General features: G+C 42.0%; 1 protein-coding gene across 3 annotated transcripts in view; it reads left to right on the top strand.

The window, feature by feature from the left end:
• Positions 1-24,708, top strand: part of ELAVL1 (ELAV like RNA binding protein 1) — a 40,579-nt gene that overhangs the window by 12,718 nt on the left and 3,153 nt on the right. For all 3 annotated transcript variants that reach the window (XM_032203539.1, XM_032203540.1, XM_032203541.1), the window contains exons 3-5: positions 14,319-14,422; positions 15,263-15,416; positions 18,853-19,078. In XM_032203539.1, coding sequence (XP_032059430.1) covers positions 14,319-14,422; positions 15,263-15,416; positions 18,853-19,078 — 484 coding nt within the window. The remainder of the gene's footprint in view (positions 1-14,318; positions 14,423-15,262; positions 15,417-18,852; positions 19,079-24,708) is intronic.

Genomic DNA, 24,708 nt, shown 5'->3' with positions numbered 1-24,708 from the left:
TAGGTGCTCCTGTGCTTCAGGTTTTTCTTAACAACCCTCAAAGAATCAGAAGTAAGTCTTAGTTTGCATGCAGTCCTTGAGTGCTTGCATACAAAACCTTCACTCTTTAAAGTGATTGAAAGTGTTTAAGTCTGCATGGCTTATGTTAGTTAGGCCACTTCTTTTGTTGCCTCCCTAATTTTTCATTCACGTGCAACGCTGTTAGCCACAATTCCAGGTCATCTTCATGCTTGTTGATTGTTTTAGAATACCAGTGAATAAGAATCAGCTTCTTCAGGAACCTTCTAAAGATACCACTTCACTTTTTTTTTTTTTTTTTCCCCTTCATGTTTGCCTTACAATCTGTATATATCTGTGTTGTAAAACTCTACCAATCAGCCCCTGAAAAGAGCAGTCTTGCAGCAGAGTTCTGCTTTCCTCATGCCAGCAATTGCATTTGTATGGACCCCACTGAGACTCATGGTAGACAAGCAGGAAATCAGAACTGCAGCAAAATCTGTTTAGCTCCATGGCTCTGTTTTCTCTGAGGGCAGATAAATTGTAATATTGGCACATAAGAGGCAGTGGAGCTGTGTGGGCAGGACAGGAGGGAGGTAACCTCTCTTTTCATGGCAAAGTTTTAAATCGGTTTAGTTGCTTTATTGGCTGTATTTGTAGAATTAAAATCAATGTTTGATAACACTTCTTTTTTTATGCATGAGGTTGTCTTTATAAAATTAAGAGTAACTCTTTGAAATTGCTACAATTTTTATCCTTTACTTTGCTGTTGATAAACACCAAAGGAATTGAAAGTAGCAGTAAATTTACTAAAATAGTAAATGTAGTAAATTTACTACAGTAAATTGTAGTGTCAATTTACATCCCTTACTATGAATTTCCTGCACTGTGTACACGTGGCTTATAGGAGTTGGCAAAAGTATGACTATACGCTTGCTTTGTTGTTCAAGCCATAACTTCTTATTTTATTTCTGCAGTGGCAGTAAAGAGATGTTTGTGCACAGTAGATGAACGTTAGACAGGGTGCAAGGCTCCCATTGCAGTTTCAGCTCCTCCTGATCATGCTGGTGAGATAAGGTGCTGGTGTCTACGTCCTCCAGTTTGTGTGCTGAATTCCTCAGCATTTCCAGACGTGGCTTTGCTTAAGTTACGAAGAGCCAGTCAGTAATCAGCATCTCTACTCTCAGGTGCAACAAGCAAATCTTGGACTGTAGCTCTCTTGCTCACTGTACTTGTATTAATTGTGATCGTCCAGGATTTTCATACAAAGATGTCTGTAGAACTCATGTTGGATATTGTTCTTTGTCAGGTTTCAAGACTAGCACCAGCTGGGAGCCCCAGGGAAACATTAGAAGGTCACTTCTCAATATGGTATTGCACAGTGTCAAGTCTGAGATTTTACTTTTCATCTTTGTTGTGTCTCCTGGCCTTTTTTATTTATTGCTGAGGCTTGTGAGTAGCCATTGGCTCCGTTCAGCTGAAGACCACCCTGTGTGTGGTTCTGGCTCATGAGGCCGCGAGCAAGGAAAAAAGTGCTGGGGTTTGTCTGATCTTTCTGCACTGACGATACTGGAGCCCTCTAGCACTGACTTCAGACATCCTGGTCCCAAACTTGTGCTCGTACTGATCTCCTGCCCAGCAATGTGCAGATCCCTGTGGGATCTGTTTAGTGCTTGTAGCACTTGTGACCCTCCTCTGAGTATCTGGTAACAATTTTGCTGTGTACACCTCTGTCTGGTTAGGAGAGGGAGGCATCCAGGTTCTTGAGGCTTCTTATTCCATCCCTCACATCTCTTAAACTGCTTGAGGAGGAAATAAGATTCCTACTGGAGGAAATACACGACGTAATCCTTAAGAGTGTGCCAGAAACTCCATACCAATCAGCTACCAAAATGCGGCCACCTCTGTGCAGACACTGGAAGGAAACAGTGGGCTTCCTCGTGGCAATCCGTTTGCTTCTGCAAGTTTGAGGTCTGATGGAGCTCACTGATGTTGACCTCGATCAGCAGCAATAAAGGATGAAGGTAGCACTCCATCACTGCTGAAAAATGTGGAGTAGATGGGACATTTTGTGATGACTTGTCACGATTGCGTACAGAAATCAAGTCCCTCTCAAAGAATACTGTCATCTTAGCTCACTTGGACTGCAAGTGTACGTGACCTGTTGCTTATAGGATCAAAACAATCACTTGATAGCTGGAATTATAGGAACTGATGTGCATGCATCTTTTCACTGCCTTTTCCCTTGCATAAGATCTTATCTGGAAGACCCTTTCATAGAAAATACGCAACCTAAACCAGAAATAAATGGTGCCCCTAAGCTTTTAAAGCATAAAGGGGAGGAGGGCTTAATTCAGCAGCCTTCAGATGCTGAAAGGCGGTAAGTAGCTCCAGCTCACGTGGTGGGGAGATTGCTCATTTTGCTAGTGCAGTGGCTTCCAGTCTACTAACAGAACTCTTAATTATTCTTGTCTTGTGGAAAGTGTTCAAGTATTCTCTTTGGCTGAAATTGTTCTCTTTTGCATGGAAAACAACTACGGTATTGTGTAGTTTTTGCTGTTAACTGTGGAATTGAAATGCATCATTATCCTGGATTTTTTTTCTAGCTTTTTAATCACATTTACTGGTATGCAATTTCTTTAAGTGCACATTCCAGAACACCTAGCAACAGCGGTTAACTTAATGAGAAGTGCAAACAGTTTGCAGATAAATAGGCCAAATACTTAAGAAGTTAACACCCTTCTAGTTTTGTCGGCTTCACTTGGTTTCCTTTATCATCAGGTTGGCCATGTAAACTACCTCGGAGGTAATAACTGAGTTCTAGCAAGGGTATGGGGATATCCCTAATACAAACACTGCCTGACTTCAAGTGTGTTCAGAGCACAGCAGAAGCAGCAGCGGGTGCAGCAGTTTCTGGGCTCTGCTTCTGAATGTTCGGGGAACTTTGTGGGTTGTCAAAGGACTGGTGGGAACCCTTTGAGGAACTTGAATGTGTGAAGCTGCCAGGGAAGGACAGCTGGAGGAGACCTTGGCTTCCAGCAGCTCTGAGCTCTGTCAGCTGTCCTCGATAAGAGGTGTAGGGTTGGAGCTTTTGTTCCAGACGACCCCTGGTTGGGTCCAGCCTGGAGCACAGCTCCCAGAGCACTGCAGACAGATAAAGCAGCATGGATCGGGGTAGGGACTGTATTGGGACCAACCTGTGTGCTCGGCAGTGGGGTGATGTGCTGTGTGTTCTCCAGCAGTCGCTGGAGCAGCCATCCCTGCAGGTTACAGAGGCCTGGACTGTAAAAGAGCTACAGAGCGAGGGTACAGCTCAGCAGGTCTTGGGCTGCAGGGGGTGCCTGGTGCCTCTTACATAGGCTGGCTGGGAGAGATGGTCTTAGAGCTGCTGGAGGACTGGTGTCACCATGTAAAGGACCTGTGGGTGGATTGAAATCCAGTCTCTGAGGTTGGTGATCTTCAGCACAAGTCCAGGTGAAGGCCAGTCACTATGGAAGTACCAAGATGTTCGGTGATGGGGGCAGTCCTGTTAAAAATTTGATAGAGCCCACCCACAGCGTGTCTGCAGGTTGTACAACGCTGGGAGGAGCAGCTGATACTGCATGCTGCCATTCGGAGGGACCTTGGTTATGTTTTCTGTAAGCATTACATCTGGGCTGGCATAATAGAGGGTGACTTCTGCTGCCTTCACGTTACTGGTATCCTTGCTCTCTGGAGAAATTGAGGGGTGTAAGTATATTCATGCTCAGTATCCCTCCTCACCTTACGTAGGCACGTAGGGTCACCAAGGCCAACACAAGTTAGCTGTGCTCCCCGTTGTATGAAATATTCCGCTTCTCAAGAGCAGACATCTTCAATTCGTTTGCTTTTCTTCTTTTCCCCCACCAAACCACAAAAAATAAGCCGTATTGCAAAATCTTTAATTGTACTCTAATGTTTCTTAATATGTTTTTATGTGGAGTTACTGTTCTGCATCACATTACAGCACTTGAATTCTCTTCCAGTGGAGAAGCAGAATAAGGATTTAGTTCATCTTAACCTACGATTGTATTGACTCTGAACACTTGGCGGGGTTTTCTACTATAATGTTTACAGGAACAAAATGTCATTAGAAAAGTTTATTCTTAAATGGAGAAGGGGGACTTTTTTCAGGCCATGGCTTATCGAGTAGTCAGGCTTTCATTCTAACCACTGACGAACAAAATCTGTCCTAAAGTTTTAAAGAAATCAGATTTTACGGTAAGTGGGCAAGGCATTTTTTTTCCCCTAAGACTTCCTCAGGAAATCAGGCCCAGAATTGTGCATGAACACCACAGGCTGGTATTTTCTGTGTTCACTTTACAAATCCTTTTCACTTCACAGCATCTTGGATGTGACTGCAGTTCATCTGGAAGAAGAGCCCTGGAGCAACTTAAATTAAATCTCAATAGAAAAATGTCATGGAAATGAGAGAAAGGAGAAAATATAAAAAGAATACATAGAAGAGATGGATGTGTGGAAGGGCTTCATTAAATTAAAGCAACATCTAATATTAAATCTTCTGTTTTCAGGATTTAAAGCTGGCACTATTACTGCAAATGGTCAAAATTTTAAATATTGTGGTGTTAGTGATATCCCTGGAAGCTGTCTCTTTGTTCATTTGATCCAGGTTAAGACCAGACTTACGTCAAGTTTGCGTTGTAGTTTTTGACTTCTTTGTTTGAAGCGTCTGTTTGTATTGCTTGGAGTAATCTTTGTTTCAAGGCAAATTCCATTTATTTTGCAAATGGAGGAGAGGCCACGTTGCTGTAATTCCAGACGTTATCCTGAGCTGTTTGAAGGTCAGGCTTTCGGAACCTGCTAAACACTGTTTTGCCCCTAGACTCCCATAAATGTGACTGTTTGTCTTAAGTTTTAAGTCTTAAGTAGAAGCAGGAATTGGCTCAGATAGAAACTATAATGAAGCTGAGATTGGTCACTGTGGAAGAAAAGTACTGAGCTGTTGTGTTGACACTGACCATAGGAGCTTATAAAGGGTAAAAATCTTGGAAATAGTTGTGTAGAACCTGAGCTTTTGCCTTTGTGCCCTAAGGGGTATGCTTACAGGTAGCATCGATCCAACCACTTCAGTCTTACAACAGGGCAGTGCTTTGCAGATGGCAGAAGTTAGGCACTGCACCAGGCTGTCCAGCTGGCTGGAGCTTTGCCCTCGGCCTGACAACAACCTGATTCCGTGGGATTTCTGCAGTGCTCTGGGTGTCTGTATGACCAACGGTAGTTTTGGACAGCATTTATGATTAAACTGGAGATGAAGCAGAAGAGTTAAAATTCGGAATGATTAATTGTAGCTTGAAGGAGTTACTCTGGTTAATAAAATACTTATTTCCTTTATCAAAATTCTGAGTACAAGACTAGAATATTTTGTTGGGCAATGTGAATGTGCCCTTCAGGAATAAGGTGCTATTCTAGTACCTGTGCTAAAGCTGCTATACCTCTTAGTTCTGACATGAGCAGCATGTTTTCCAGTTTTCTGGGACTTAATGTGGTCACTGTGGTATAAATGGGCCAGAACAGGTGCATTTCAAGCAACTTAGGAGAATCACTGATGAAGCTAGTTGTAAGGACCTTGCTGAAGAAAGGAAGATGAGACCTGGGGGGACTGGATCAGGTGAAGTTTGGGATCAGGCTGTGGCCTTTTAGCTTCAGATTGATTTCAGAGAGGCTGAGACGCATCATCTGTATCTTTGCTGAAGGTCTCAAGTGAAGGTCTCGGGTGTTCACTGTGTTCTCATGGGTACGGTGTGAGCTTGGTGCTGTGATGAGTTTTGGTCAGCATGGATTTGCAATGGAGAACGATGCCCTTCTGCTGTTACTTCTGAAAGCTGGTGATTGAATACTTGAATTAAATGTTTGCTTGCTTCCAAAAAACGGGTTTTGACAGAAGTCCTTCAAGAAGCTGCTCCCCCCTCCTCCAGTCTTTGTAAGGATGCTTCGTGGTATGGAAACAAAACCTTTGTGGTATGGAAAACAAAAACTCCAAAGCCAAGTCAGGCAGAGCCTGCAGGGCTGGCACGTTCCTTACTGAGGCTGGTATCTTGAATATTAAAATGAGGAAGGGGTTAAAAGCTGGTGCAGAGGTAACTAGGGCTGAAGGACATCAGGAGGAGTTGGAAAGTAGCATAATCCCCTGAGGCTAGGGGACAAAAAAAATGTCAAAAAAAAAAAAATGGAAACCTTTGGAAATTCACTCAATTGAAAACAGAACAGGAGTGGGTGCTTCCAGAAATGTGTGACAGAATAACTAGTCTGCTGCAAATTGGCAGGATTGGAGTTCCTAGCCGTGGAGTGGTCTTGGTAAGTCCAGGCCTTGGTTTCAGGACTGAAATAAACTCAGAATTTGGAAGTGATTCTGTGAATGGGAGATGGTCTTGTGAGGGAGAATAAAGGTGGGATTCCTTACCTTCTGTAGACCTTTCATAAATCCTTAGGTGTGTTACGTCCCTACTGAGGTGAAGTATGCATATGGACTGTCGGCACAAAAAGGCCTTTGGTGGAACTGGAAAGGCCCCAAGGCCACGTTAACCCCAGGGTTCCTCGTTCTGTCCTTGGGACCATAGCTGGGTGGCCACCTACATCCAGCATCCTGCTTGGAGCAGAGTGAGCTGTAAGGTCAGGCCGGGTTACTCTAGGTCTGGCTTTGAAAACATCCAAGCTTGGAAATCCATCCCTGTGAGCATCACAGTGGTCCTTAGCTGAGCTCGCCTCAGGTCATTGATGTATTTCCTGTATTTGGGCGCAGGAATTACTGTGAGCGGTATTTCAGATGTTGTCTAGTGAGTGTTGAGTGAGGGGGGATGATCCTTTCCCTTTCCTTCATGCTTCCTTCTGCTTAGCACGATGCAGGGTGCCCTTAACCTTCTGTGTCCTAGTGCACTGCTGGCTCGTGCTCGCCATGCTCTGTACCATGACTCCATCGAGCACAGTATGGAAAGCTTGCTGAAGATGAAGGGAACGGCAGCCAACGCTCTTCCCTTGTCCACAAATCCAGTCCTCCTGTCCAAAGGCAGTCAGGTTGGGCAGGCATGGTTTGTCCCTGGGATGTTCATGCTGACCCAACCATGCTTCTCAGAAACGTGTCCCTGGAGGACTCGCTCCGTGGTTTTCCTGGAACCATAGTGAGGCCAACCAGCCTGTGGTGACCTGGGCTGTTCTTTGGGCTCTCTTGAAGGTGGACTTAGCTCTTGTCCATCTGCAGTTGCTGGGGACCTTGTCCAGTTCCCATGACCTTTCAAAGTTACTCTTCCCTCCGATTTTCTTTTTTTTCCTTTTTTTTTTTTTTTTTTTGGCTTTCCTTGCAAGTCTCAACTTAAGTTCAGTTTTGGCTTCCCTGAAACCAAATGGACTGTTTCTAAATTTCTTTCTTTGCAGGTTGTCCTTCTTCATCTCCTGCATGCTGCTTGTTTGCCTTGGAGCTCTGCCACAAATTCCCTTGTTAGCCAGGCTGCTCTGCTGACATGTCTACTTGTTTTCCTGAGTTCTAGGTTGGTCTATTCTGGTAGGTTTGAACCCAACAGTGTTCCCAGTCCTTAGCATCCAATACCATCTTCCAGACCCAGTGAGATTGATGAGATTTTGGTATGTCTTCAAACACTGGTTTCTGATTAAGCCATCTCTCGTGCTTGGGCTTTGACACCTTCTGTGGCAGCCGGGCTGCATTTCTGCTGGGTATTTGCCAGCCACGTGGGAGAAATAGTGTTGGGTGATCAAAGGGGTGTGGATGGATTGATGAGGGCAAGTCCTGCAGCCTGAGCTATTTGTGTCTCCCCTGCTTGCTTCAAGACATTATTTGCACCTCAGCATCATGTCCAAGCTGAGGAGTTGAAGAAATGTCTCTGTTGGGTTCCTCAAAGGAGTTCTTAGAAGGGCTGTGGAGCTACCAAATAATGCTCACCGGTAAGTGGGTGGCATCAAATTTGAGTAATGGGGGAAGACGTAGTGGTGAAAAAGATGCAGTAGTTTGTCTGTGCTCGTATATGGGAACATGTGGTGACCTAGCTCTGAAGTAATTGTCAGCATATCCACTGCCTATGGGCAGCTTTGCATTTCTGGTTTGTGTTGAAGCTGCCGAGGGGTCAGGGATTCCTCCAACAAAAACCAGTAACCCTTATTAGCAGCATCCCTGGCTAGTGAACACTGAAGTTGGAAGGCAATGTTTTGCCCTTAGGGATAAGCATTTCTAAAGCAAAAACACTGGTTTTAGTCACTGGCAGGTTATTTCAGGTCTTTTTGGCAGTCCTGTGCTTTGTTCGCTCTATAGATGACAGCTTTTAGAATGAGTTGGATCAGGATGAAGCTGTGTAGTGTGTGTTGTGCTGAGGCATGCTCCCACGGAGTCGGCAAATGGTGGCTGGTCAACTCTCACTGCTTGCTTGGGTTTGAATTCCTCTTTTAATTACGAGCTTTTTAATTCTTTAATTAACCAATTTAGTAAGCAGTTACCACAAACACTTGAGGAAATAAAGAAACTCGGTAATTACAGCAGTAATTCCTCCATGTAAAAATCTATGCGTGATTGGGAAGGAGGCTGGAAATGAGGATGAGCAAGGAAGCTTTGCTGTAATGTGAACTTCATGTGCCTTTGTTGCATGCTCTGATGTGGTTTCTCTTCCACTCAAACCATTTCATCAGTGGTGTTGCCGGAACTGCTGTTCAATTAAGCCCCTGATTTGCTAGGCTGGAGAGTAACACAAAAGCCATGGCTATTGTTACTCACCGGGGTCAGTTGGTATGGACGCTGCAGGAGTTTAAATAAAACTTCGTTGCGTGTGGTCAGGTCTGGAGGCTGATGCTTTAACCCTGCCTCAATCTGACATCCAGTTGCTGTTGAAATGACAGTACCTTTTGACAGAAGGTTATTGAGAGACTGGAAGCTGGTCTGTATCTTTCCCATTAAATCAGTAGCTCGTTCCATTGGCACCTAAAATGTTGCTTTGCTTTTATTAAGATTTTTTTTCTAGGTATGCTGTAACAGGCTGCGTTTGAAATACTGTACGCATCTTTTAGACAGAAGTTCAAAACCACAGTTACTTCAAATTATCAGTGCTATGCTCTGGGTTGGTTCAGTCTTCCTTCCTCTATTTCAACACCTGACAGGATACTCTCATCTCTATTAATAGCAAGGATAAGAGACAGTAGTCCACCAAAATTTTAATTATCTTTATTTTGCTGTGGATCAGCTTATTAGCACCTTCCATTCTTGAGCTTTGTTCTTGGCGAGCTTTGTTCTTGGCGTTCCAATTGAAGTGTTGTGTTTTTTTCCCCATAATGAAAGGGTTGGAAATTCCCGAAGCCTGTTTTATTTTCTTGTTAGCACAGGTGTACATAAAAGTGTCAAAACTGACAGCAGTCTGTTATAACTTAACAGAATCTGTTATAACAACACCGTTCAGAAACAGTGGCCTGACTCCAGGTTTAAGGTCCTGTGGCTTCAGGCGGTTCCTTGTCTCCGGGGCCTTTCCAGGTAGGAGGAGGTAAGGTGCTCGGGTGCAAAGCCTGCAAACTGTGGCAATACCCTGTAAAGTACAGACGTGTACCTCTTAGCATCTGTCTTTTAAGTGAATCTTAACGGCAGAAGTCAGCCAAGTAAAAACAAGCACTGCCACGTGAGGTTGTAGCATTTAAGAGCAGCTTCAGAGCTCGTTGTGTTGTGCCGGTGTCCAGCGGGTACCTTTTGTGTGCAAAGGACATAAAACTGGGGGAAGAAGCAGATGGAAGATGTATCATACCTGATCCCTTTTATATTGAAACCCCTTCTAGTTTCTGCAGTGTTCAGAGAGAATCTGTTAGCTTTGTTTTGAAATGGCTTATTTTTAATTTTTAGGAATTGAATTTCTAGAACTGAATGCCTTTTTAGGTTGACCTAACAAAGCAGAGGAATGCACTGCTGCAGAGGGAAGCCCAGCTGCTATTTTCTGTCACCACATTTAGAGTTGCTAGCACATTGCTCTTTCACAGCAGGAGCTGGCACGTGTACCTAGTGCAGGGCAGTGCAATGTGCACAGCACCGCTTGTCCTGGGGGTGAGGATAACCTTGTGGTCACCCGCTCTGCAATCCTACCTTGCTCTACCTCTACGTTAGCAGGACTTCTTTCCTGAAGCTTGATGCAGGTGTGCTCATGTTTTTCTGTAGTTGATGTGTGTGTAAGTGTACTGAAGCAAGCTCGTGCAGTGCACTTTTAGCTGTTCACATCCTCTGAAGCTGCGGAGCCACTGCTGAGAGTTGTGCATTTCAGCCCACTGATGTCTGCATTCAGACAAGGCAGTGCTCGATGCGTTCGTGCATATTTCAGCTTACCACTCACAGCATGTTTTGCAGCAGCAAACAAAAAACCTGACTGTTCCCAAGACACCCCGTGCTCCTCAGTGACGTCTTGGGAGCATCTCTTCCATCCTCCTGCGTTGTTTACTGGGCTTTTTATTTATTTATGTAATCTCACAAGACTGCATGGGTTAGCAAGAATTTCTCAGTTCAGAAAACAAATTCAGAACTGAAATGCCTTGGTGCCAAAGGTGTAGTGGGGCCAGGTTTACGTCTCGGCTTCCTTGAGGAGGGCAGGATGGGGGGAATCCGGGGCTGCTGCTTTGAGGGGCAGCCGCTGTGCAGTGGGGAGGAAGACAAGCACCAGCTCTGTTCTTGTACTGGGCTCCAGTGAAACCGGAGTTGTCAGCCCATAGCAGGAGGGGAATGAGAAATGACCTAGGGACTGAAGGCGTGTGTCTGAGGCAGCAGGGAGAGGAAGCAAGGACATGGACAGAAACCCAAGTGACGCACAGAAAGAAAATGAGTGCCCTCTTTCATGAAAGGGCTTCTTATCATGGGAACAAAACTAGATTCTTTATCCTGAAGGAGTATGGCAGTTTGTTTAAAATGAGATTTCTTGATCACTTTGTTAATTTATTCATCCAGATAAGGGCCTACTTGTTTGCTTTTTTTTGGTCTCTTGAGTAGATTTACATTTTATGTATAAGGAAAAATGTTTTTTTTTGTATTACTATCCACTAAAAATAGATTGAGAAATGTTATGGAATAGCTTTCTTTTGCACAATAGGTTTCTAGGAGGCTGTTAATGTTCTGGTAAAGCAAATAACGTCGCCTTGCCTGAGACAAACACTTGACATAAATCATTATGTTGTGTAAATGCCAGTCCCTTGTTTTTTCTGGCATACCCTGAAGGAAGCTAGTTCGTGCTCTTAGGAGGTGGGAATGCATTGCACAATTACGAAGCAGACGGTGTTCCTGAGGAGCGATGTGTTGAGGTACGCAACGTGCCCCTCGAGATCTGGAATGTGCCTCTTGGTGTCGTGGGTGAGATCCAGCCTGGTTAGAGATCAAAAACAAGACCCGAATGGCAGGAGATGGCTGAGGCTGATAAGTTGGTAGCTGGAGTCAGTTTTGTGTAGGCTAGCTTTTCTAACACTTCAGGACTGTAAAATCACATTCCACTGATGTCATTTAAAGGTGGTAAGTATAGAGGAAGAGGGGAGGGTCAGTATCCTAGCCCTTGTAGGGGATGATGATAGGTAATAGGTGCTTTCTTATCTGGTGACTAAGAAGTTAGTGAGACTGTAACCACTGGGGATATGAGAAATTTACTGCTGTAATCCTGCCATCTGCTAGATGCCTTCTCAGCCCCTGCTGTTTTATCTACGTTTGTTTGTTAACCCCATTCCATCCCTGCCCTCTTTTCCCAGGGCATTCAAACTCTGATAGAAATAGCCACCTTTATAAAATGGGAAGTGGAAAAGAACAATTTTGGCTCAGGTGAAACCAAGACAGAAGGTTGAGGGGGTTATGGTCCCTGAGTGCGTATTTTGGGAACCAGACAGTTGAAAGTGTGAGCATGTGTAAGTGAAAGGATGGTACTTGCACAAGAACAAGTGGGTATAAGTGAGGTAGGGATAAACTCAGGCCAACTTTTCTAAAAGGAGAGCATTAGAGGAGGGATTTCCAGATCGTGCTTTCAATCAGAGTCCTCGGGACAAAAACCTAACTGCTCATGTGAAGCTCCCTTTTTAGGGAAGGGGAATATGGACAGCGTGTGATTGCAAGGGCTTGACCCAGATCCTGTGGTCCTCTTTCAGTTCTGCGTATCTATGAACACGTATATATGGGATAAAAACAAAACTAAGTAGCTTAATCTTCCGTGTCACTGATCTCAAACGGTGCATAAACGTACAGGCTGTCTGAGGCTCTGCACGAGAGGGTCTGCCTGCTCTGTTCTCTGGGGACTTACCCAGGAAAATGGGGAAGGACGTTCACTACTGCTGGCCAGAACACTGAGCCCCTGGGCTCTGTGACCCAGAGCACTAAGGACAGCTTAACAAATCCACGCTGCACGGGCTCCTGCCTTTGCCCTGCCAAGAGAGGGTGGCTAGGTCTGCTATTTCCCTGATCTTTAAGGGCCTGTCTCCAAAATCTTTACTAGGACCTCACTAGCCAGGCTAACCACACTTTATCTAAATGATTGACCATCTCTGTGGTTTTACAGCCGTATCTCTCTTTTACCTACGTGCTTTTTTGTTGTTTTCTTAATAATGTGCATTTTCTGTTCTACTAGCCACTGTCATCTGTAGCTCTTTGAAAGGTAAAGGTACAGAAGATGTTGTCAAAGGTCTTTCATTCTATTTGTTTCCTATGTAGAATTAAATTGTACTTGGCTATCAAAGATTAATTTGCTCTTGCAATTGTACAGAAGTGCCTGGTATTATAGAAGCTTGGTCTGTGCTAGTGGCGATGTTTTAATGCCTTGTCAAAGAACAGGATGTCGTTCCTCTAGGAGGCGTGAACGTAAAGTGGATCTGGCTTCTTTTAAGAGCTTTAGCAGGCTGTAAAAATTAACTGGGACTGTTTATACAACAAGTGTATTAAGAAACAGGCTGCGACATTATTTGGGTTTCGATGAGTTAGTGGTATATTACATTTCACAACAAAGCAGGTGAACTCGGGACATGCCAGGCAGTTGTGCTGTTCCAGCTGCACTCCGTCTGCCCCATGTGCTGTTGGTAACAACGTGCAGAAGGTTATTTGGAGCCTCCTTCCGTCCTGTGCTGCTTATAGGCTGGTAGGTCTCAATACCCACAAGGTATTATAAGCTACCAGGATATTGATTGAAGTCTTCAGAGGGGGTTAATCTTCAGTTACTCTGAGATTTCGTGCTAGGATGTCACCACGACTCATCTTTGTAGATCTGGTGTTCTGAAATGTCTGGAAGGCGTAAGGAAACTGCCTTGGCAGCTGGGACTGTTGTGGAGCCGTGCCATGTAATCAAAAAGGGCTGTATTTCAGAAGAGAATGCTTTACTCTAATGTTTAGCCACATTTTCTACTGTTCTCAAGCCTATCAGTGGAGCTGTAAATAAGATAGCAGTAGTATAGTATTACAGTAAAATAGCACGTTCTCCTCTGCACACTTAAAAGTTTTCTCTCACGCATTCTGTAGGTCGGACTAGGAGGAGTCTGAAAAAGGAACATCTCTTGGATGGGAGGTGCCAAGACAGTCTGAAAGGATTTTAGTTATTTTTAGGCCTGCAGTGATAAGATAGCCTCTAACAGTTGGGAAACTGCAACCTGGAGTGACTTTATGTACTGTTATAACTGATAGGAGCATTTGTGGAGGTTGAATATACGGAAGCAGAACAAACAAATATCCAATTAAGTGTCCTTTGCCTTAAATGTTTTAAAGTTATGCTATTACTATTTATTTTTTTTTAGTAAGACTTAAGGTAAACTTAAAGTACATGAAGTATCTGCATTGAAGATAATTTTTTCACTTTTCAGCTTTATCCTGTGCTTGGGATGCTTACTGCTTATTAGCTATATGAATGTATGAAGAAATAAAAACCCTTCCTGTGGTCTCCAGGAGTTGAAATAGCTACACAGAAACGTGTAGTATGATGACTTCATACCCAGGGGTTCATCAATTCACATTTTTTGCTTTCTGTTCTTTGTATACAAGAGCTTGTATTTGTGAACTTGGCTTAAATTCATGTCTTTGTTATATCGACGTTAAGTTCATGAGACAAGAGTCAGTACAAGAGTTCAGATCTGATTTTTCTACTGCTGATGAACGGTCTGCAGCCATCTGAGATAAACTGTTCTTGAGGATGTTTGAAGGAGCCTTGAGTTGTTTCTCGAGGTTGGCGTGCATCATCTGAAAGTTCTGTGGCATAATAAGTATTTACTGGATGGATTATGTTCATTTTTTCTTGCTTTCACTTCCTTCAGTTTTGGTAGTGATAACCTTCTTGTGTAAGGATTAATTTAAAAACTGTTCTTCTGTGTAGGACACAGCTTAGGCTATGGCTTTGTGAACTACGTTACTGCAAAAGATGCTGAACGAGCAATAAACACGCTGAATGGCCTCAGACTTCAGTCAAAAACTATCAAGGTAGGATGTAGAGATTTTTCAGCTTTCTGTGAAAATGACACTATAATAAACTTACAGTCTGTTTAGAGTGCTTGTTCGTTCTGGTGGTGAGTTCTGTGTGCTGTCCAGCTGCAAGACAGACTGACTGTGGGAGCAGAGTAGTGAAATGAGCTGTTAAGTCACTTGGGTTTTGTAACAGCTTGGTATTTAAAGATTGCTTTTGTTGTTGTTGTTTGTTTTTGTTTTTTGTTCCCACCATTATAGTACAAGTAGCCAAGATCAAAAGCCTAACAATGACTTGGAATGAATTCTTATGTCTCAAAGTCAATCTGTTTTAAATTGTTAATACACATGCACTCCTTCTTGGATATAATGGTACTTTATGCCCAGGAAACCATGCCTGCTTAAATCATTTTTGTAACTTTCTCTATTAGCAGAAATTAAGGTAGAAAGCTGCACTGCAGCTGATAAATTTTCTGACTCAAAAAATAGACTGACTGCACAAGTTCTTGGTGTGAGCTGTGGTAACTGATAGGTCCACTATTGAATTCCGAACTTTGGACAGGGATTCTTCAACATAACGGGTATGTTGGAAACACTGGTCTATTGCTGGCTTTTTATAGCAGTGCTGTTTTTTTGTTTATCTGTCGGATGAACCTAAGAGCAGTGGAGTTGTATAGCAGCATGACTTTTCTTTCCCTTCTGGTAATTTTCCTCTACCCATTTACCTCTTCTGAACTACAATAAAAAATGCCTGCGTTGTTTAGTGAGGAATAAATACAAGCGACTTATGACAAAATAAGCTACTCTTTCAATTTAAACCCTGAATGTATCCTTATTTAATTATTAACCTTTTTTAAGGTTTCCTATGCTCGTCCAAGTTCTGAAGTTATCAAGGATGCTAATTTATATATTAGTGGACTACCGAGGTCAATGACGCAAAAAGATGTAGAAGATATGTTTTCACGTTTTGGACGCATCATCAACTCACGTGTGCTTGTGGATCAAACCACAGGTGAGTTCTGTTGCACTAGCTAGACAAAACTGTACTGTATGGCATGTTTTGTCTCTCTTCAGGGACTAGCAGCTCTTAAACTAGTTTAACTGTCACAAACTAACCATGGCATCCGGTATTAACCACTGAAATAATTTTAATGAGCTGTCCTTTTCTAATGTGGGGTTGGTTTGTTTGTTTTTTTCACACAGAATGACTTACATTGCTTCCTTTGCTAGGTTACAGTCTAAACCTCATAATGTATTCCATGCTTTTATTATCTGTTCTATCAAGCTAAAATGTTGATTTGCCAAATTTCCTCTTGCTCTGACACTTCGTGTGAGTATAGTGCAGTGTGTGCCTGGGCAATCTGCTTGTAATTTGCAGGTATTAAGTTTACTTTACAAAAGTGCAGCTGCTACTCACAGGTGAATTCCAGGCTATAGTCAAATATTTAAAAAGAAAAATACCAGTGTGTTTTGTCTTTCACATCAACTTGGAATTCACTCATACAGTTTCTTGATATTTTAAAAATGTTTGAGGTGTCTTATCCTCTGGCTACTGCTAACCAGAAGAATAAGCTTCATATATGAATTACTACCTTCTTGAATTTTCTGAATGCATTGTGCTTTAAAAAAAAACAAACAAACTCTGAAGTAAAAAGAAGTTGCTTAGTTAATCACTCACCTCAGGAGAAAACCAATGTGTTTTTTTGTTTTCTTTGTTTTACTTTTTCACAAAGGATTTCCTTTATAATGTTAATTCTGACTTGGTGCTACAATGTGTTTTGACAGTTTTAATTTCTTATGTAATTATTTGAAACAGCTATGCTGTGGAGTATGACTTATCCTGCAACCTCAGGTCTTCTGAGTTGTTTTTTTCCAGCAGCTCATTTGTCATGTATGAATTTTGAATTATGAATTATGCATGTGCTATATTAGTGCAATGATAAATGTGGAATTACTAGAATTAGATTAACGTTTATACACAGTAGTATGTACTTTCATGTACATTAGTTGAGCAGCAGCTTTCAAGCTGTGTGAGGAGCAGCAGCTTTGATACTCTGAAGAATCCACTGTAATTTAGAGTAGGTCATCAGCAACTTTTGGTGAGATTCGTCTGACTAAATGTCAAAGTCTACAACATAAATATCTCCATTGGAATTGGTTTCCTGTGTAGGCACCTACTCCTTAGTGTTTTGATTTGATCAGGTGGATTGCACTGTAAATGTGGTTGCATGTAAAAGTCTGAGGTGACTAAAGGGGGTCTGGGTACCAACACTGCAGGCACTTCAAGACTGGATGAGGGAATCTGATCCTTCCTATTCTAGAGAAGAACTCATTTTGGCATCCATATGGCTCTGTCTCTCTGAGCTAGTTACCTGGATTAGAACTATAAGTAGAAGCAAGAAAAAGGCTTTAGGAGCTTACTAAACTTACTCATAAAAGTCTCCAAAAGAGTCACCATTCTGTGGTTGCCAGTGGAGTGGAGATAGCTAGCGTCTCTGACAGGGCTATAAAATGAGATGACAGAAGTCATACAATCAGAATATTTCCAGGAATAAATACAGCTTTTATCGAGTGTGCTGGGGCATGATGCTGTCTAATTCCCTCAGCTCACAGGATATACATCTTGCTTGCAGAACCTTAATTATGTATTGTTTGAAGAACGTATTCTGTTTACACTGTGAAGCTCAGTTATGCATGCAGAGCCTAGGTTTCCTTTCCCTTCAAGAACGAAGCCATGCCTTGGCTTTAAAAATTTGCATTTCATATCTGGAACTGGGCCCAACTGGGACAAAGTTTCCTTTGTGCTTTCAGACATTCCTTCAGCAGAGATTGTCCTCCAGCTTTTGAGACTTAATACTGTATTTTAAATGAAAACTGATAAATCAAGTGAGAAGTGCTAAGATGAACAGCATGGAAGTGGAGAAGCAACCATATGCCAGGTTTTGGGGTAGCCCTTGCTGACTGGGGGTGCTGCTGCCATCCTGTACTTCTGCAGCACAGGGCACAGAAAGACTTGTACTGCAGCTCATCATCTGACCAGCTCTGATTTGAACTGGTCTGGTCCAGTCTCCTGTTTTAAAAGTAATCACCAAGAACTCCAGGTAGACTGCTTTCCAGGTGACGTTAGGAATACCACTTGCACAGGTGGTGCTAGCCACAGGGTGGCTTCTGCAAATGCATCTTCCACCATTGTTCTGCAGATGTTCTCTTCAGAAAGTGCAGTGACTTAGGAAGCAGGCTTTTTCTGTGTGACTGCATACCTGACATCGTTGAGTAAATGAGACGAGTTGTTGTTTCTGGAAGTTCTCCCAGTGCCCCAAAAGAAAACATGCCCCTAGAAGGGTCTATAGGAAGGGCATTGTAGAGGATGGGTTCCCTTCAGCATGCTTGCCGTATGACCAGGGTTTTGTCCTGCTGTATTTCCTTCTCTAAAATTGCAGGAAGTAATGTCCAATTGCCTTGGAAACAACTTCGTAATTTATAAGTTGAAGTAACTTTTGAAGCTTTCTTTGAAGATAGCTCTGTGTGAGCCTCTAGTAGAGGCAATATGAAAATATTTGATACAGCCCTTTCTGAAGTACAGCTGGCAAAATCCTGGAATTATTCTATCCGTAATATCATCTGCTTTGGAATGAAATTTAAACAGAATGTACCCTTTTCACTTCCCTGTGGTAAGCAGTATTTCCAGATTAGTCACAGATGAGAAGGGGAAGTAAGGGGGAAGATCTGATAAGGCGTAACTTCTACCTTGATCAAAAAGATAACAAAATCTAATGGCCAGTGGTGGGAAATAGAAACAAGATGCAAGTGTAATTGCTTCAATATAATTACGGAGGGAATAGGTAATTCTTACTCAGTACTTAATGAATTAAAAATAAGGTATGCACTAGCTAGAAGTAATGAGTATAATGTAGCCAAAATTGTGATCTTTTTGTTACAGAAGGTTAAATTACTTTATTAGTTATACCTTCATGCCATAGTCTGTGAACTGGAGTGCATGTTAGCCTTGGAAAGCTGAAAATGTTTTGAAAATTTTGTTTGCAAATGCTTTTTAGTGATACAGTAATCAAAGCTAAGGGGTTTTGTGATTCATTTTCTTTCAGTGGGATTCTTCTTGAGGGTGTATTAATTTAAAATGTTTTTTGGGGTTAATGGAAATGGCATTTGATGTTGGTTTTCTTGGAATATTACCGTATTGGATTTTTATTTTAGTACATTATAAGTGTTAGTCACTCTAGTAATTATAGTTGAAATGAATGTGTTCATTTGTCTTTTGTTTCTTAATTTTGTGCTTTATTCTCTAGCTGCTGAAGAACCGTTAGTAAACGCAGAGAACTTGAAAGCTGTGACCGTAGAAACTTTTAACCATTTTGTTTTTACATTCAAAATTATTTTGAGTTTATCCTGAACTTCACTTTTTTTTTTTTTTTTATTGGTTTGGTTAAAAGGTTTGTCCAGAGGGGTCGCATTTATCCGGTTTGACAAAAGGTCAGAAGCAGAAGAGGCAATTACAAATTTCAATGGTCACAAACCCCCAGGTTCCTCCGAACCCATTACAGTGAAGTTTGCAGCCAATCCTAACCAGAACAAAAATGTGGCACTGTTATCGCAGCTGTGTCATTCACCAGCTAGACGGTTTGGAGGGCCAGTTCATCACCAGGCGCAAAGATTCAGGTAGGTTAGGAAGAATAATGCATTTAAGGCTGTACTGCTATTCCCGTGTCCATCTGGGAAACTGTACTCTTGCAGCTGTGCAGTAATCTCTTCGTTGCAGCATGTGTGATTGAATACATAGTGCACTACGTGTCCTGCAGTGTTATGTAAATAAATCGTTGAATTAAAAGATGTTTAAAGTAAAATCTTACTTGTAAAACTTGCATTAAAGCTAATTACATGAAGGTACATACACTAAGGTGTGCATTTCTACAATTCGGTGTGTAGTGAGATAATAAAGTAGCATGTTCCAGATGGGTGTTCACAGATGCCTGTCTCAACAGATCCCCATTCTGTAGTCCATCTATCTGAATGTAGATACGATTTGGCAACTTAATTAAAGCTCTGAACCATTGGTTCCAGCAGGGGGGTGTCATACTAAGTTAAGAAAACTTTCTGATTAAGATTCTGTGGGTTTTCTACCTCCATCTCGAGCTGTGTGGTGTTGTTTCCTTAAGTCCTTGTAAGTTCAGGAAGATTATTGGGTAATTGCAGCATACTGTCTGCTTCCAGAGCTGTGAAAGATATTGTGCATTTTGCCTTAGAGATTTGCCTTAGTTGCTTTGAATTTGACTTGCCTTAGTTGCCTAAAGGAGGATGTTGATAGCCGGACTGTGCTCTGGAATATGCATTATATTTACTATCTTGCAAACAAGTAATTGTCTTCCTTTAATGATATGTGTTCATGGAAATTTTCTGAGAGTAGTCTTGCCCTGTTGAGAATTCACACTTTTTTTCTCCTCAGAGAGACCTGGTTAGCTCAGCAAAATCTGGACTAAAATGCTCAAGAAATCCTCTGCAGTACTTCTGTTCCAGTATTGCTGTGATTACAGCAGAGCTGTGCATTCTAAGAACAGCTAGGCATAATGTGGCTCCAGTGAGAATAAGTACTTCACAGGCAGCTGTTGTCTTACAGGAAAAATAAGAAAAAAAAAACAAAAAAACTATTACTGTAGGGGGTGATTGAACCCTGGAATAGGTTGCCTGGAGAGCCTGGAGTGCATCCTTGGAGATGCTCAAAACCCGTCCAGCACAACCTGCTGTGGGTGCCCCTTGCCTCGAGTTTACCAGGGGACCTCCAGAGGTCCGGGCCCTCTTCAAGCGTTCTGAGATTCTCTTCTACTGTAGCACAAGCAAGTTGAATGCAGGCAGCTCCTCAAATAAGAGTGTTTTACTGAAGCACTCACCTAGATCTCTGCACTCAAACCTGCCAAGCCACACCAATTAATGAAATTAAGCATTATTGGCAGTTAGGCGAACTGTTCCAAAATTTGCACATCTATCTGCTGTGTTGGCTAGAGGCTTCATGGTCCTAGGAAAATCTTGAGGTTTGTCTCACGTTTTCAATCCTTACTATAATTGGGATGTATTCATCATCATCCTTCCCCTTAAGTTTTACAGCAGAATTAAGGTGCATCAGGATAAGCAGCGCAGATGGTATCTTTATTTTGAATGTGAATGCTAATAACTTTAATTCTGTCGTGTAATGGACACTTAGTAAAAATGGCTATTGTTTGTTTATAGTTCAGGTGAAACTAAGTTGTAATGACCGAGTTGTTCATCGGTCTTTGTGCCATTAAGAACAGTATTAATTTTATTAGTGTGCTTTTGCTAAGTTTTCACAGGCAAGGGTTTTCACAAGTGTTTTTTCCCAAGAGTAAAGAAAACATGGTGTTCCTGTTCCATCGCCTCTTTGGTAGCTCAGACTGTTCCCAGGGCTCATCCGTCAACATGTTCTGGTCACCTTCTGCTCCCAGCTGTAAGCTTGCTGGTGGAGATTTTTCAGTACCGCAGGTTGGCAGAGGTAATAGTAGAGCAATTCTGGGTTAAGGAATACATTATGTAGGAGTTCTGTAGGAATACATTATGGAGACGAGGTTAAGCTTCAGTAGTTGACTTCAAGACGAGAACTGTCCGTTTCTCTTAATGTCTTGTCACAGACTTGCAAGAACTGAAATGCTTCCTCCCCTCAGTCACACGTGCATGCGCAGACACATGCCCAACACAGCCACCATTCCACAGCCCTGGTTCTCACCTTTGGTGCTAACTGCAAGTCTTTTCTAGTGAGCTTTCCTTAAAGGATGCTGAACTTACTGAGTTGTAACTATTCATACTGTGGTAAAACTTAGGAACCTTGCCTTGGGCCAGGGCTCGTTTGTTTTCTGGAGTGAACAAAGTACGGTGAAAGGATAAGCTGCTTCCAGAGAGCTCAGACTGTATAAATTGCACTCGTGTTCGCTGCCACATAGAGGCTGAATACTTTAAACTGGCATTTTGATTACACTCCATCTTGTTCCATCATACCTCTGTAAATCCAGGATTAAGCCTTTTGTATCTCTAATTTGTAATTATTAATTTCCTACAGATATCACTCAGACCCTCTGCTTAATGGTCTCTTAATCCTTTCTAGTTCCTGTGGTATTTATGGCTTATGGCTCACATCAGGAACTGGTCTTAGTGTCCTGTCCTGCTGACATGCTGAGTTGGCCTCCTAATTCTGGTACGTGGTCCAAAAACCTCTGTTTCCATCCAGAACAGATGATGCTGCAACATGGAACTGTGCTTGGAGGGCAGATGAAAACATCTGGGCCAAGGGTTTGAGTCTAAGCTTTCCTTAATTAAGCAGAGCAGAGGATCCCTAGGTGTTGAACACTGCTGAAGTTAACGACTGAATTTTGAAAATCTTGACCAAGGCCCCTAGTTGTCTGATGTTTTCACAGTTCACTGGGGTTTTATGCTAGAAGAAGGGAAAGAAAACAAACTGAACAACAAAAAAAATCTTGAAAATATTCCCAGTTTAGCTTTTTTTTTTTTTTTTTTTTTTTAATTTAAGACTTGTTCAGAGTTGGAGCCAGTTCTCTCTTCTGGAATAGGAATACTTCTGTTGATATCAAAGCCTGTGAATTAACTCCAGGATGCCTGAAGGGGAATTGCTATTCCTTGATAATCCTTTAATCAATAGGAAATATAATGAGTCTACATTGTTTAGCCCCATATTGTTAGACAATATAGAGGATTTTGTAGGTGTAAGGACCTTAAACCAGAGAGGTAGAACAGTTAGGAGTTCTGGTTCTGATGGCTAGGTAGCATTTACATCCAGTTCACAAACTCCTTGAAAACTATTAAGTTGGCATCAGTGCTTGGACGGCTCCCAAGCATCTATTTTGTTTCACTTCAGTGAAGTTATCTTCACATTTTCAATGGTAATCCAATTTGTAGCTTGGATGCATCTTACATGGACTGGGGACCGCACAGAAGAGGACTTTGTCCAGAGTAGTGTTTTATCAAAGCTCTAGAAGAATGTGATGCTGAAAGCCCTTATTTCAATTGGTGTTGCTCTTTGAAATTTGGCTGTTGGGTTAAATACATGGTTACTTCAGGCTTCAAGTTCGTATCAATTAATTTTCAACAAGACCTGTTTTGTACACAGTAGATCTTCCTATCTGTATTGGGATATAAAAAAAAAAGTTGAGGGAAAACAGTGGAAGTGACCGGTATCAGTTTGGTTTAACTCCTGTTATTTGTGGAATGATTCAACAGGAAAAAAAAATGCCAAGCTTATGTTAAAGGGCAACTTAGCAGTAATGAAATTTTTAATATTAGCCTAACTACCGTTATATAAGCAGTGGGATTTCTCCCACCTGTGATGCTGTATATAGTTGTTCTCAGACTGCAGTGAGAAGAATTCAGCAAAAAGAATTTATAGGACTTCCGTAGAACTAAAAATAAATTTTTAGTTTAAGAACGTCACTTCTGAGATAATGTGCTCTAGCATGTTTAAAACGATTCCTAAAATGTATTAAATGAGTTAGTGTCTTTCATAAGAGTAGAGCAAAGGGGCATTCATATCAATGAGAAGCTTACAAAGTAAAAGCTTACAAAAAAAAAATATTAACGCTGCGTTGATGCTTAATGTCTCAAGTTGGTAGAAGTTTGACTTAAAAGAACCGGCCATAGATAACGTCTTTTACAGATGCTCTGGGAAGGTTGGAAAAACAATACGAGGGAGATGATACAAAAATATAACAAAAATGAGGATACCAGCAAAAATTGAAAGGCTGAGGTTATCCAAATAACAATATTAATGAAGTATTTTTAATTTTCTTTGAAGTGTCTTGCATCTGTGTGAGCTTAAGTATTATCTATTTAAGTCAGGCTTAGTCTTTTCAACATCCTTAATAAGATGACCCTTGGAAAGGTATACTTAAAATTGCTGTGTCAAAAAACCTTCTTCCTGTAGGGCAATGAGGTACTGTGTGTCCACTGCTATTTGCCAGGCTGGGTCCGGGCTGTTATCCCAGGCTGCTGCGAGATCTCCTGGCTCCTGTATTGTCAGGCTGTTAGTCCAGGGTAAGCAGAGACATAGCAGGTCAGCTGAATCACAGCAGGAGCTATACTCCTTGTGTGAGCGTTGGCACCAGTGGCAGAGGTCTGTGACACTATGCGATTCTGCTGGCTGGATGCAAGTCTAGATTTAGACTTCTTTATAGGTCTAGTCCTGTAGCACGCTTACTGACACTTCTGCAAGTTCTTTTGATGGTTGCTTTTTAACCAACCAGAAACTCCTGTGAAAGGTGTTTTTTTATTTATTTATTTTTTTTTAAGTATATTTGCAAAGTATAGTTTTGTTTTAGAGTCACGTTAGATCTGGTTAAGAGAGATTGTGTTGTGGTATTTCCTATGGTGGTGTTGTTTGGTGCCTTTTTTTTTTTTTTTTTCAAGTGCCTTTTCAAGTCTTTTAGGGGTGTCTCTACCTTGTTTTTTTTAATAAACCTGAAACAATTTTGCAAGTCAAAAGCTGAAAGAGGAGAATGTTTGAAAATTAATGGAAAATTAGTGTCTTCAAAGAACAGAGGAACTTGCTAGTTTAAATCATTTTGCATGTAGTAGGTATTTTAGATTTGTCTGCCTGCTTTCTACCCCAAAACACTTCTGCTACAGTTGTCTTCAGTTCTTGATAACCTGTTGATCTGGTCTTGTGGGCAGAGCGCGAGGCTTCATAGTGGGCAGGTTCAGCCCTACACTGTCTGCTGGAACCAACATCACGCAGTTCTGAGCTTAGTGATTTTTCTGCTCCCTGTACATGTGAACAAGAACCCAAGATTGGTGATCTGTTGAGATGAACGTTTTGCAGATATGAATTAACATAAATAAATTGTTACTCAAACAGAAAGATGTTACAGAGCTGAAGGTGTCTGGGGAAAAAAAAAAACAAGTGTGTAAAGCATGCAAACACAGGAACATCTTCACATAAAAGCAAAACGAACACTCGGTAGATAAGATGTCACAATCATCAAATCACATGGGTTAGCACATTTCATTCACATTCTGATACTCTTAACTGCTTTTTCAGTTTTACTATAGTACAAGGATTCCCAAACTTGGATTTGCTCGGGGCTGGCCAACAGTGGCAGCAGCAGTGAGTATGTGCAGCATGAGCTCAGGTGTGTCCGCACTGTGCTCTAGAAACACCAGCACCAGGCAGGGAGCTGAGCTGCAGCCTGGCTGAGCCGTGGCAGCTCTCCTGGCCCCAGGCAGCCAGCAGAAGCTACAGTGCAAAGGAGGGGAAGGTGTCTGTACCAGCAGGCTCC

This window comes from Aythya fuligula, chromosome 26, assembly GCF_009819795.1.
Source record: "Aythya fuligula isolate bAytFul2 chromosome 26, bAytFul2.pri, whole genome shotgun sequence".
Lineage (NCBI taxonomy): Eukaryota > Metazoa > Chordata > Aves > Anseriformes > Anatidae > Aythya > Aythya fuligula.
Note: the sequence above shows the minus strand (reverse complement) of the source record. Positions and strands in the feature narration are given on the sequence as shown.